Consider the following 14450-nt stretch of genomic DNA (forward strand, 5'->3'; position numbering starts at 1 on the left):
CACGGTGCATCACACACACACACACACACACACACACACGGAGCATCACACACACGGTGCATCAAACACACGGTGCATCAAACACAGCGCATCACACACACACACACACACACGGTGCATCACACACACACACGGTGCATCACACACACACACACACACACGGTGCATCACACACACGGCGCATCACACACACACACACGCACACGGTGCAACACACACACACGGGGACCAGACGTCTCCCGCCATCACATAAATGTCCCGTACTCGTCTTCTGCCTCGGACTCATGGAAGTCACTGCCGTCGCTGATGTGTTCAGTTTTGATGATCGTGGGAAATCTGAGACGGATTGGTCGCCCGTCTTCGCCCTGGAGGCTTCTGGGAAATGAAGTCTTTGATCAGTGTTTGGAGGCTGCAGACAGCGAAGTGTTCTTTTGGTTCTTCACACACAGCTGGCTCCCTCACCACCAGCTGCTGGAGAACCTGCTCACGTCCGCCGTCACTGGAGGGAATCAAACAGCAGCCCTTCAAAGAGGACGCTCCCCCCCCCCCGCGCCCCGCCCCCCCCCGTCCTGAGGGAGCGTCCACGTCCATGATGACGTCCTGTGAAGTGCTGCACTGTGAGGGGGGGGGATTAAAAGCCTCCTTTGGAAAACGGATGGAGGAGTCCACGTTCTCATCGTGTGTGTGTGTGTGTGTGTGTGTGTGTGTGTGTGTGTGTGTGTGTGTGTGTGTGTGTGTGTGTGTGTGTGTGTGTGTGTGTGTGTGTGTGTGTGTGTGTGTGTGTGTGTGTGTGTGTGTGTGTGTGTGTGTGTGTGTGTGTGTTTTGCACAGTGTGTGACGCACCGTGTGTGTGAGACGCACCGTGTGTGTGTGTGAGACGCACCGTGTGTGTGTGTGTGAGACGCACCATGTGTGTGTGTGATGCACCGTGTGTGTGTGTGAGACGCACCATGTGTGTGTGTGATGCACCGTGTGTGTGTGAGACGCACCGTGTGTGTGTGTGTGAGACGCACCGTATGTGTGTGTGTGAGACGCACCGTGTGTGTGTGTGAGACGCACCGTGTGTGTGTGTGAGACGCACCGTGTGTGTGTGTGTGAGACGCACCGTGTGTGTGTGTGTGAGACGCACCGTGTGTGTGTGTGTCACACTCTTTCATGCTCGGCTCTGAGAATAAAAAGTGAAGCCTTGATCCTCCACTTGACTCTGATTTTATTAAGAACAATCACAGTAAAACCTTAAGTGTGTGTGTGTGTGTGTGTGTGTGTGTGTGTGTGTGTGTGTGTGTGTGTGTGTGTGTGTGTGTGTGTGTGTGTGTGTGTGTGTGTGTGTGTGTGTGTGTGTGTGTGTGTGTGTGTGTGTGTGTGTGTGTGTGTGTGTGTGTGTGTGTGTGTGTGTGTGTGTGTGTGTGTGTGTGTGTGTGTGTTTGAGGCCTCAGCTCATCCAGGCCTCTCTCCTCAGGAACCTCACAGCGTCACCGAACCCTTCCTCGTAGTACGCCGTCATGCCGCTGCCGCTCGGAGGGAACAGCGCCCGGTTCAAGCGTTTGATGTTTTCCACGGAGAGCTGAGGGAACACGCAGGAGGAAGATCAATATGTATGTTTAAAGAGCAAAGCAGCACAGGAAGTGACCCGGGGCAGCACAGGAAGTGATCCGGGCTTCCTCTTCCTCGAGTACCAGGAACTAGAAAGGTCTTCCAGCTGCAGAAAGAAGACTGATTTGTTTACTATGAGAAGAATTTAGATCCCGTTCCCACCATTATGTTCATGTTGGCCAGTCTGAGCTGGTGGTTGTAGCGCCCCCTGTGGACAGGACACACATCCTGCAGTCCAGCGAAGGGAGACACGGTGACGGTTCGTCCCACAGGCAGGATGGGCAGACTGTCGGTGAATCCTCCGTCCATCCATCTCTGATCAAACAAACCGTAAAACAGTCAAAACCATCCTCCAGGAAGTCCTCGTCTCACACCGGGGTCTCTGCCGAGTCCAGAATCTTTACCTGTCCTTTGAACTCCACGGGTCTGAGTCCGGCGTAGACGGGCACGAAGCTGCTGGCCAGGAGAGCCTGGAGGAGAGAGGAAACGCTGAGTCAGCAGTTCAGGAGCAAACGCGTTTGATTCAAGACGAAGGAGGTTTAAAGGTGCAGTGTGGAAGTTCTGCCAGCAGGGGGGGCTCTCAATCGAAACGACGACGTGGAGGCTGAGGGGGAATCATGGGAGTGAATCTGTCTGCTACTTCACCTCTGATGGAACCGAACTCCGAGTTGACCTTTGACGTAAAATGCAGTGTTTCCACGGCAACAGCAAACATGTTGTCTGTCGTGGCGGCGACCAAGGAAGACGCGTGATAACTCTTTGAAACATTTGAAGTTGTGTCTATTTTTATTTCCCTCCCTCAGCATCATCTGTGGTTGTCGTGTTGATGGAGAGCCCCCTGGTGGCTGAATCTACGTACTGCACCTTTAAGGAGGTGAGTCGTCACCTCGAATCATTTTATGGTCCAACAATAAAAAAAACGACAAAGAAAGACGTCAAACATTTTCATGACGGAGCCGAAGTCGTGGCGGCGAGCGTGGCGTGCACCTGTATGAGCTCCTCCCTGCAGGTGAACCTGGACACCACGAGGTTCCTCCCGCTCCTGGCGTGCGTGATGGAGACGTGGAGGCGGCCCGAGGCCAGGCTGTGAGCGTCAGCGGGCAGAATCTCTTCCATGCCCTCCCTGGAGACGGGACACACACACACACACACACACACACACACACACACACACACACACACACACACACACACACGTTTTTACATGGTCACTTCTGATGGATCCAGATGTTTCCGCTCCGCTGAGGATCTTACCGCAGGGCGAGCATGAAGTCGTATCCCGGCGTGACGGCTCCAAACCTCTGACGCCGCACGCCGTCCGCGAAGCTCAACGTGAAATCTTTACAGGCCTGCAGAAAGGAGACAAACGCCGTCAGCACGCCGTTTCCTGTCCTCACATCCCACTTCGTTTCTCCGTGTTTCGTTTGTTTTTTCCGTGATTGAAATGTAAATCCACGCTTCGCCCGAGCGCGTCGATGTTTCAAAACGTTGAAATCAAAGGAGCAAAACGGAAAACTCGCTAAACCTCCCGAGTGGTTCCGACGTTTGATACGCGACCTTTGACCTCCTGAACATACCTCCCCGTGTGTGTGCGTTTGAAATCTAAAGGTAGTGATCGGTGTATCCTGGTGGTTTTTGTGATCCTGCTGCATGTTGAAGAGCCTGTGTGTGTGTGTGTGTGTGTGTGTGTGTGTGTGTGTGTGTGTGTGTTTAAATATTAACGGAACAGACGGCTCTCCTGCTTGATGTCGAATCGTTTGATGCCGAGTATCTGAGAGAAGCTCTTCACCCTGTCAGAGAGGAGAGGCTGACAGCTCTGTAGATAACTTGATCATTTCTTCTTCTCTTGTCCTGTGGGAGAAACCCTACGAGTGACCTGTGGAGGAGGAAGACGAGGGATCTCCTACCTCTAACTTGTCAGGAGCTGTAACCATCACGGCTGCCACCAGCGCCCCGGCTGAAGCCCCCGCACACGCTCCCAGGGATCCCAGCAGGCTGCCCCCGTGACGGAGAAAGGCCCCCACGGCCCCCAGGTGGTAGATCCCCAAGAAGCCACATGCAGCAAAGGACAGGTTCAGGGCGGCCATCACAAAGACCTGCAGAGACACGACGACAGTCAACGACCAGGTCTGAGTCCATGAAGGTCTTGGTCTTGTCTCGGTCTGGATCCATGAATGTCTTGGTCTTGTCTCAGTCTGGATCCATAAAGGTCTCAGTCTGGATCCATAAAGGTCTCTGTCTTGTCTCAGTCTGGATCCGTGAAGGTCTCAATCTGGATCCGTGAAGGTCTCAGTCTGGATCCGTGAAGGTCTCAGTATGGATCCGTGAAGGTCTCAGTATGGATCCATAAAGGTCTCGGTCTTGTCTCAGTCTGGATCCATGAAGGTCTCAGTCTGGATCCATAAAGGTCTCAGTCTGGATCCATGAAGGTCTGTCTGGATCCATGAAGGTCTCTGTCTTGTCTCAGTCTGGATCCATAAAGGTCTCAGTCTGGATCCATAAAGGTCTCTGTCTTGTCTCAGTCTGGATCCATAAAGGTCTCAGTCTGGATCCGTGAAGGTCTCAGTCTGGATCCGTGAAGGTCTCAGTCTGGATCCATGAAGGTCTCAGTATGGATCCGTGAAGGTCTCAGTATGGATCCATAAAGGTCTCAGTCTTGTCTCAGTCTGGATCCATAAAGGTCTCGGTCTTGTCTCAGTCTGGATCCATGAAGGTCTGTCTGGATCCATAAAGGTCTCGGTCTTGTCAGTCTGGATCCATAAAGGTCTCGGTCTTGTCTCAGTCTGGATCCATAAAGGTCTCGGTCCTGTCAGTCTGGATCCATAAAAGTCTAGGTCTTGGTCTCTGAGGACTCTGGTCTCAGGTATGTCTTGGTCTTTGTTCATGCAGTCTTGATGTATCCATAGAAGTAAATAAAAACCTGAATATTAATATCAGTTTTAAAGGATCTTAAAATAAATCAATAAATATAAAATGAACCAAGAAACATATTTTATTAAATATATTATAATATATAAAAAATGACTGAAAATAAAATGTTTTAATAACACACAGCTACAGGGCAACTTGTCAATATTTACTTTTTTTTATTACATATTCAGAATACAAGTATATTTTGGCGCATGCGCAGTGCACATTAGCGTGTTTCAGATTTATCGACATAATTAAACATTGAGCCAGATTGAGCTCAAGAGTCAAAATAATCCTAATAAGAGTCAGATAAAACAGTGAAGTACCAACCTTTATTCCGAGGAAGAAGAAGACGTTCTCATTTTTATCGTTAAATAAAAATAAAATATTAAAATATTAAAATAAGTCGTCACAGTCCGTCAGAGGTTCACATGTCCCCCTTTAATCTGTCGCTCCTGTTTATGACCACAGACTCTAAATATGAAGCTTATCACGCTCATGTGTGCTGTAGCATGTAGCTTCAGCTAGCAGCGGAAAGTAAACAAGGACACTTCCGCTCCGGACTTTCAGAGTAAAACTTTAAAACTTACGTCTACTCATAACTATCCATCCTTTTTTTTCTTCTTTCAAACTAATAATCATAAATTAATTGATCATTTTGATGATTATAATTAAAACAGAACAACATCAACTCATTATAAAAAATGTCAACAATTTTGATTCAAGATTTGTATTTTTCACACGCAGTGAAATGTAAACTCAGCTCTTAACAGCAGCATCACAGGAGAGCAATTAAAAATCAATATCAGTGCTTCCATACAATGAAATCTAAGAGCAGCGTCTTTAACAGAAGATGCTGAAAAGGTGAATAAAGACAGATTGGATCTAATACAGTTATAATGTGGCTTACCTTCTGTAAATGAAAATAGGAACTCTTAGTGGGTGGTTCACGTCCACTTTTAGTTTTTACAAGCTCAAAATGAATTAACAAAAAGTTTCCTGTGGCAGATCAGCGGGGGGGTCAATTCCTTTTAGTAGTCGACTCCCACCGATACTCCCAGTTTCCTGACTCAAACCTCCCCTACCCCCCCGACAGGACTAACCACCTTTTCTCCATCGCCACTCTCACCGTCTATAACTCATTCACAAAATCCACCAGAGACCCCTCGCCGTTCACTCTTCACCTCCAAGAAATCAAAACTCTCCTCTTCATCATCACCAAACTGCTCTCCTCCTCCTCCTCTGACATCATTTCTTCTTTGTCTGCTTCTCTTGTTCAGCGTCTTTAAGTTTCAAGTCTTCTTCGACAGAGCGTGATGTTCATTTTGTAAATCATAGTCCCATTTAGAGTCACAGAGACCCAACATTAGGGGGAGGAGTCAGGGCGGGACGTCCTGTGAGGTTGCTTACATGGTGAATATGTCCACTTCATTTTCGTCTTGTTCAGTCTGCACGACGGCCACGCAGCATCAGAGGATCCCAATTAAAAGTCTGATGCTGCTGCTGCTGCAAGGTTAAGACTCAAGGTCTGTCTGAAACACGCCTCACATCTGCAGCTGCCTCCAAACATCATGAACCCCCCCCTCCCCCCTCCAGTGTGTGTGGGAATAGCTGCTCACTTCTCCAGACTGCCGCGCTTTACGCAAAGAAGTGGCATTAAAAGTCGCCCCCACAGGATGTTTAATAGTCAATCATATAGTAACCCAAATAATGAAGCGGAGTGCTCTTTTATTACGAGCTCTACTTTGAGGTTTTCCCGCCTGCAGCAGCTTCCCTGGAGTGCACTCCTCTTCCTCCTCTCCCTCTTCAGTCAGCGTTTATTTCCCCTGGACTCTGCCATCATCTGAATTCTCTTCAGGGGTTTTTATTTTTTTTATTTTTTTATTTTTTTTGCTCTCGTCCTGCTTTCCCCGCACGTCAGCACAAAATTTCCCGCTCCTTATGTGTTGCTTCTGATTATGTGTAGCCTGAAGTGGATTACGGGTTCCACACGGCGGAGGAGAGGCCGAGCTGAACTCCATCAGAGGAGGGTGATGGTGTGAGTGGAGGGAGGATAATGTGTTTTTGTCTGCTGGAGGAGCAGCACACATGATGTTGATGGTTTCGAAGGCGTGAGTCACGACACGATGAGCTTCTGTTGATGCTGAGTTGATGATGATGATCCGACTGGAGGGAAACCCTGAAAAAACAATGTTCGCTCTCCTTTATTCTGAAGCACTTAAAGCCCCTCAGGCCTGACACAAAACTTTCAGAGTAAAATTGAAAACAAGGGTTTTGTTCTCTGTTAAAAGAAAGAACATGTGGAGGTGCAGACATCCTGTGTCATCACATTTAAAGGGCTAGTTCAGCCAAATGTACACACACGCTTGCAAAATGCATGCTGGTGCATTCAATGTCTGCAGGGAAAAAACAGTCGTGGAAGGACTTCATAGTGAACCATGAAAAGGAATACCAGGTGTAAATAAAGCAGGAATCAAGGAGAGTAAATCCTGCTGTGTGTCGGGGTGTGAGGGAGGCTGCCGCCCTGAAAAAGTCCTTTAATGCTCGAGGAAAACTACGACTGAACCTGCAGCCATTGAAGGAACCTAACGGGTCAAATAATCTCACGTATGTTCTTTAGTTTTATGAGGGATTTCCTCAGATGTAAGAAACAGGATCTCGTTTGTTTACATCTTCTCGGAGTAAAGCGAACAGAGACGAGCCGGCGAGGTGTTCAGCGTGCAGAGTGAGTGAAGCCGCCTCCAGGAGCTGCTGACTCACACTCCAACACTCGTCTCACAGTCATCCCAGTCAGCTTCAGCAAACCAGCAACAAGCTGCGGGAGAGTGCGACACACGGGCAACATGCAACCACAGGAGCGACTGTTTGGAGCTGACACCATGAACGCTGTCTCTGCCGTGTGCTGTGCTGCCTCCTCCTCCTCCTCCTCCTCTCTCTCTTCTGTTTCTCAGGGCCACCGTACCATTCTCCCCTAAAGAAAACCCCACCTACACACCTGCACCTTTCGTCTTCGCCTTCTGAAAGCAGCGTTGCATTGACGTTGAATCTTATTTTTTCCACTTGAGGAAAGAAAAGAAACAGGTTTCCACAATGACGCCTGAAACAAACGGAGAATGCGATGATGTGGCCTTGTCTCTTTTCAATCAGGAGCAGAGCGACGCTAACCCGGCTCCTTCAGCATTGTTCTTGTACCGGCAGAGGTCAGGATGCTTTAGTACTGAGCTGTGATTTAATTATTCTCTCAGATAAAGGAGCAGCTCCATGTTCCGTTTTTAAGAAGGCCGGGGGCAACGAGAGAGAGAGAGAGAGAGGGAGGGAGAGCGAGTGGGAAAAAAAAATCTGGGATAAAAAGGAAAAGAAGAAGTCCAATTTCAGCTATCAGACTCATTATCCAGAGCAAAGTTATAATTAAGAGGCACTTTCAGAAGAGCGCTGGAGGGAACATTATCAGAGTCCTGTTCTGTGAGGAGTGGGCTGCAGGTTTCTGTGTTTCCGAGGTAATTACACTTCTCAGGCCGGGTGATAAAGTCCTTTACGGGCAGATTGAGGCGAAAGCAGAGCCTCCCTCCCTCCCTCCCGCCCGCAGGAAAGACATCACAAGGTCATGGAGATAAAATAAATCTGCCCAAAGATCAAATGGATCCTGCAGCTCGAGGGGGGGGGGGGATGAAGAATAAAAACAGGAAGTGACAGATGATGGCGGGCCGAGGCGCCACGCAGACACACCTGTCGTACCTGTGCAGATCGAGCGCGAGCACACGAGGAGTACTCAGCTCATCAGGACATGATGCATCATGGTAACACCAGCTCAGCAGCACAGCTCCAGGCCCGTGGGACTAATTAAAGATTAGTTACTAACGAGAGAGAGAGAGAGAGAGAGAGTCTGTCCTGCACAAACAGCGTTGATTGAATCCCATCCAAACACGCATTGAGATACAGGCGAGCTGCGTGAGGGCGTTAGCATTCAGAGGGCAGAAGATGTGCAAAAAAAACCCAAAGAAAAAACACCCAAAACAACAACACCTCGTTGCATCGATGACAGGAAACGAGCAAAAGCAATTTCTGAAATCTCTCCACGACTCCTCGGGAAAATAGAGGACAAACTATGTAAGGAAGGGAAAATTGGATATCCTTCAGGAGGAAAGAGGATGAAAAACAGTGATTGTGATTCCTGCAACGGATGCTCAAGCCTGGGAGGAAAGGAGAGAGAGAGAGAGAGAGAGAGAGAAAAAAGGAAAAGCTGTTTGGTATCACATTCAGGCTCAGTGGAAACTCAATCGCCTCCTGTGATGGGACGAGTTTACAGGAAAGAAAAGGGCTAAAAGTTTCAGGGTGACGTGTAATTGGACAAGTTCACATCCAACTACAGGAGCGCAGCATCCCCAATCTAAGCTCCCCATTTGAAGGTGTCACAGAAAATGACCAAAACAAAGCCTGGGGATTGTTTGTTAGAACGACAGCAGCGAGCAGGAGAAACATCCCCAACCTGCACTTGAATCTGTAATCAGGATGAGATCTGTCCTGCTGCGAACAGCACGGGACCTGAACATGCAGATAAGACCAGCCTGCAGGGTGATGGAGCGAGTCAGGTCAAAGACAGCCGAGCAGGGACCGTGTGTGTGTGTGTGTGTGTGTGTGTGTGCTGGACTTTGAAGTGTGCTGTGCATGCGAACAGCAGGGTTCAGAAAGAGACGTGTGCATGCTACCTGTCGGGGATCCGTCCTGCGGTCAGGAGAGGTCAGAGGTCAGAACACTTCAGAGGAGACGAGGTGGGATGGAGCACGGCTTCGTGCATCCTTCAGCCCGCTCCACACCTGCACCGTGTTCCCTCATCAGCCTACATCCCAGATAAGACCTGATCATGTCACACCTTTCCTTTGTCTGTTTGTTAACTCCTCTCTCTCTCTCTCTCTCTCTCTCTCTCTCTCTTTTTTTAACCAGCTTCCATCCTCCTCCTGACTGCTCGTTGTCCTGCACCTCCTCGGCTCGGAGTTCTTCGTTGGGACTTCCACGTCATCATCTCTGTCTTGCAAACAAGGTACTCGATGCGTGCGTTAGCTTTGCTTTCACCAGCTGGACATCAGGACCCTGAAGGTGTCTTCACAGGCAGAGGACACACTTGTTAGCATCCATTACATTGATGAGACAGTCTGGGATGGACTTGTAGTATTTCTTTTTGCAGAGAATAAATGTGTTTTTTTCTCTGATAAAAGTGACAAACATCAGACAGAATCATGAATTATTGCTTCTTGCCAAACCTCGAAGCGCCTGACGACTGCGTGTCCTCACTCTGTGGGTTTTTTTTTCTCCACTCCTGATTAAATATTTATCTTTTGTTCCAAAAATAAGCTGAAAATCCATCTGTGGATTGGGAGGAGCGGCGAGCGGAGCTTTTGTGTCATCATTAGCCCCGAAACACATTCTCCTCTCGTCCGAGTGACGCCTTGTTCCCTCTGCCACACTTCAGGCTCCGCTCGCAGATCTCATCAATAAGTCACCTCCGCGTAGATGTGGGCTTCATGTTTTATTTTATTTCAGCTGTGTCAGAGGATTTTGACCTTGGATTTGCATCCGTCTCGGCTTCAGCAGCGTGCTCCTTCATGTCTGCAGAGACGGGATTCAAACCTGCACAACGTGTCGGATGTGGAAAAGAAAATGGAATCACAGTCAGGCTAAATGAACAAGACGCAGAACTATCAAGCTGTACTTTAGTGGAACTGTTCCTTTAAGCACAACCTTTCCTCCGGGACACATCTGGAGCCCCTGTTTGTTTCTGTGCTCATATATTATGTTTACATGCTGCAGGATTTCACCCATTCTCTTCCTCAAACACGGACGTTGATCCCTGAAATCCAGCAGTCATTTCAGGGATGAGGGGTTTATCTCTGCCGCGTCGTCTACAGGTGGAGGTTTGAACAATCGCCACAGTGGCTTTATTTGTTTTCTGTCGGCGTGCGGCGGCTGTCTGAGCGAGATGAATCTTATTTAAAAACAAACCAGGGGGGAGCAGACGTGGCTTTCTTTTCTTTTTTTCTTTCCAATCTGTCACATTTGTGTGCCGCGTGTAATTCTCATTGGGGATCCCTCTCCTCGGCAGCACACATAACAACGTTTCACGCTTGTACGCTGCAGGGCAGGCGAGCCTCTAAGGAGACAGACGCCATGTCCTGACTAATTTGAACAACATACAAACTGATTATAAACAGGAGGCCGCCGGGCGTTCTCTCTTTTCAATTTCAGTGCTGCATCACAGCGTGGGAGCACGTCGCAGTGTGTGTGTGTGTGTGTGTGTGAGGAATGATCAATACACACTAAGACATCCACAGACGGACGTTAGCCGCCGCTAGCGCTCAGTGTGTTGTTTGGGCCCCCGGTCGTTTCATTGATCCCGCTCGGTGTGGAGGTGCCGAGCAGGGCGGCCTGAATAATTAGTTAAAAGAGTCGTTAGAGGAGGCCTGAAACCCGGCGAGCACGTGACACAGCGAGGAGCTGACGGGAGTGCAAACATTCACGTTCACAGCGTGCAGCTCTGCTCCAGGTCTGTTAGCGCTGAGAATAAGAACTTCTGCATGATATTTATTACTTCATCAAATCAACCATCCTGTTGCAGGAATACAGCATCCTGCATCCTGCTCAGAACAGGCTGTTTCTGTGTCTGTAGCTTTAAATATGTAAATGAGCTGTGTCTGGCCACGCCCCCTCTCTGGAAGGGCTCGGGTGTACTCGCTGCTTTCTGGCTCCATGTCCTATTGTTTACGGTGAGAAGGCAGACTCAGAGGGCAGAACAAACACCTAGCTGTGGGAGTGTCACCCACCTGGGGGAGGGGCTACTGCCCTTTGTGATGTCATGAAGGGAAAATCTCCAAACGGCCTGTTTGAGCAGGCAGAAGACAGAGAGGATGGGGGGGGGTTTGGAGACACATGAGTCGTTTGAAGAAGGTTTTCGAGGATCCGTGGATTTCATCGAGCGCTTCTACCGTTCCAAAACATTTGCGGACGCTCGGATCGGTCTGCGAAGAAAGGCTCGTGTTTGCAACCCCGACATAATCTGCACACCTTCTAAACCTGTTTTCTGCTCGTCTGAATTGAAGGATTGGATGGTGCAGCGTGACTCTAAGTCATCCCCGCGCGGCGTGCACGTCGCAGCCTCAGTAATCAGCGTGACAAAATGTTTGCACCCGGAGTCGAGCACGAGCGTGAAAGTGTTTTTCTCTCCCGTCTGATGAGAGTATTTATAGTCGAGGTTCAGGATCCGTCTCTGAGTTTTGACTCTGTCAGAGCAGAGAGACACACACACACACACACACACACACACACACACTATGAGCAGAATGCAGATCACCTTTTTTCTCACTTCTTCATATTCCCCCTGAGAATCTGACCTCCAGAGGTTAGGGCGCCATTCTGAGAAGCCAAGCCGCTGCTCACTGTTGTACTTTTCTTTATAAAATTCGGCCTTGACATCTTTTTTTTTTTTTCTTCTTCTTCCTCTGGCAGCGTAAACAGAGTTTGTCCTTGTTAAACACTTTGTGATAATTGGCGAGTGTGCAGAGGTTAATGCAGACCGCTCACACTCAGATGTCCTCTATATAAACCAGCCTGTTATTAGTGACATGAAGCATCAAAACTGAAACATCTCACAGGCCGGTGAAGATTAGAGGACAAACAAACCTTGGTAAGATTAGAAAAAAGGTTGAACTTTAAAAGAAGCCCTTGAGTTGATTCTGAAGCTTTGCTGTAACTTTTATAACGATCACTCGTATTCGCCCTCACTGTTTAGACACTGCTCCGGTGCTTTCACATCCGTGCAGTGAAATGAAGCTGAAGCTCTCCGCTGTTTCAAGCTGGTTCAGTGCTGAGTGGACTTTAAAGCGTCGTCAGAATCAGAACGTCAAACAGCGATAATGATCCCGGCTTGTTTCATCGTTCCACTTTTAAAGCACACGTCGACTGAGGCAGCCTGTCTGCAGAGGACACACTTCTTTTTTCTGTGGATGCGAGGAGTATCATGCATGCATTAGTCCGTGTGTGTGTGTGTGTGTGTTTGCAGCTTTCTGCCTTGCAGTGTGACAGTGCACAGTAAGTGTGAATATGTTGAATTCCATCTGATGCGTAGGTGTGTCCTCTGAGGGGCAGGGAGAGCTGCAGTACCACGTGCTGCCATGTGGGGGAGCTCTGCTGCTTCGACTCCTTCCTGTGCTCCTTTTTTTTTTTCTCTCTCTCCCCCCCCCTCCCCAGAAGAAGCTCACTCTGAAATAGATGTGCTTTAGTCCCGTCAAGTGCTGTAATACAATCACTTACCGGAGAGGTGTTACTGATAGGCATCCACGACGAGGATGCAGCGCGGCATGAAGCTTCCTTGTTGCTATAGCGACGCTCCTCATCCCAAACAGGACCTCGCACGTACCCAGAGCGAGCTCTATGTCAAGGTGGATGGAGAGGGCGGTGATGTCACAGCAGGTGGGGGGGGGTTAGGACACTGATGCTGCTGTAAAAGATCTGTCAAAGGAGGTCATCCATCTTTTTTTTTTGGTTCTATTTTCATCCTTTTCCCTCTTTTTTTTTTTTTTTTTGTAACACCCAGGGATTATGCAGCAACTTGATCCATTATTCATGACTCAGCAGAAGTAATAACACATCCTCCGCGGGCAAAGTCTCCTCTTTTGGAGGCTGTTTTTATTCCCCCGGGAGCCTGTTGGGAGTTATGGACTGTAATGTACTGCACAGTGTAAAAGGTGGGATGTGTGTGTGATAGAGTGTGAGGTGCGCTGGTGTGGAGCGCCTGAGCCTCATGGTGTGAAAACCTGCTCTTACACTCCGAGGAGTGACGCCGCTCCTCGTTTTTAAACGTGCTGACGGATTTTTATTTGAGGCCGAAGAAATCTCAAAACACCAACGAGGGAAAAATCGGACCCTCGGAAAATGTTCTTTTTTTTTTTTTTTATCACAGTCGAACGATTCATGAGGCCCTCCAACCAGCATCCATTATTATTTCCACAGCTATCATGTAGCGACACTCAGCAGAGTGAGAGGGGCCCCATTAGGGGGGTTTCCGACTGTCGTTGCAAAATTTGCACATTTTGAGTGCAACGCTGTGGTTTAAAGTTTGTCTGGGTGGGCCCCCTACTGGCCCCGGGGCCCCAAGCAGTTTCCTAGGGAAGAACGTTTTAGAGGTTTTTTTAAGATGTCTCCAACCTGCAGCAGTGAACATCGTCCAATCAAAGTGCAGCCACTGATAAACCGGAGTCTTGATTATTTTTCCCGATTTTAATTCTTCTGTTCTGACACAATCAACCTGCCTCGTGTTTTCCGTTTGCTCGACTGTTTAAATCTTTTAAGAAGGTCCCATCATGCAAACAAAGGGGGGGGGGGCTGCAAGCTCAGCATGAAGGCACGTGCACGACAGCGACACTGAAGACCGTTGTCGCGGTAACGAGCTCGGCTGCGGCAGATGCAAACATCCGAAATGAAAAGAAACAGGCGTCTTTGTTGGGAGCGTCCAGGTGTTGAATTCAACATGTTATTCAGACGGATGCTCCCGCTGTCTGTCCATGAGGAATAAGCAGCTGTCAGCACTACCTGTCTGCACACGCTGTTTTGTTTTTATCCTACGCGATCGATAGCTTCTGCTCGCCGCGTACAAAAAGACTCAGACGTCTCCGTGTCAACTAAATAAGAAAAACAGTGGATTTACAGGAGGAGAAAGCCTCCAGGCTGCACAAATAACAGGCTGAGTCTGTGGATGTACACTCACTTCACAGCCTCTCTGTCACTCCACCATGTTCCAACACAGCACACATATTTATATTTTATAGTTCAGGCTTTTGCTCAGTACAGAGGCTTCCTGTTTTTTTCTGCATCTTCTGTTTGTTCGTTTTAGCCGCTCCTCTTGACTTTGAGCTGCTTTAAAGAATGCATCGACTTAATTCATCTTTGACCTCTACATG

General features: G+C 48.6%; 1 protein-coding gene across 3 annotated transcripts; it reads right to left on the reverse strand.

Annotated features, from left to right (window-relative positions):
- Positions 1 to 1198: 1198 nt before the first annotated feature.
- pnpla4 (patatin-like phospholipase domain containing 4) lies at positions 1199 to 5707 on the reverse strand. 3 transcript variants are annotated; one of them, XM_079336388.1, is made up of 7 exons: positions 5688 to 5707; positions 3501 to 3689; positions 2848 to 2942; positions 2581 to 2716; positions 1998 to 2063; positions 1756 to 1908; positions 1199 to 1564 (listed from the first exon to the last, which is right to left on the reverse strand). In XM_079336388.1, exons 2-7 carry the CDS (start codon positions 3678 to 3680, stop codon positions 1433 to 1435), a joined length of 762 nt encoding a protein of 253 aa, XP_079192514.1. In that variant the 5' UTR covers positions 3681 to 3689; positions 5688 to 5707; the 3' UTR covers positions 1199 to 1432. The 3 variants fall into 3 exon arrangements, with proteins under 3 accessions (XP_079192514.1, XP_079192513.1, XP_079192512.1); XM_079336387.1 differs by lacking the exon at positions 5688 to 5707 and adding an exon at positions 4917 to 5046; XM_079336386.1 differs by lacking the exon at positions 5688 to 5707 and adding an exon at positions 4834 to 4963.
- Positions 5708 to 14450: the final 8743 nt, after the last annotated feature.

The sequence above is a fragment of the Symphodus melops genome (assembly GCF_947650265.1).
Source record: "Symphodus melops genome assembly, chromosome: 23".
Taxonomy (NCBI): Eukaryota; Metazoa; Chordata; class Actinopteri; order Labriformes; family Labridae; genus Symphodus; species Symphodus melops.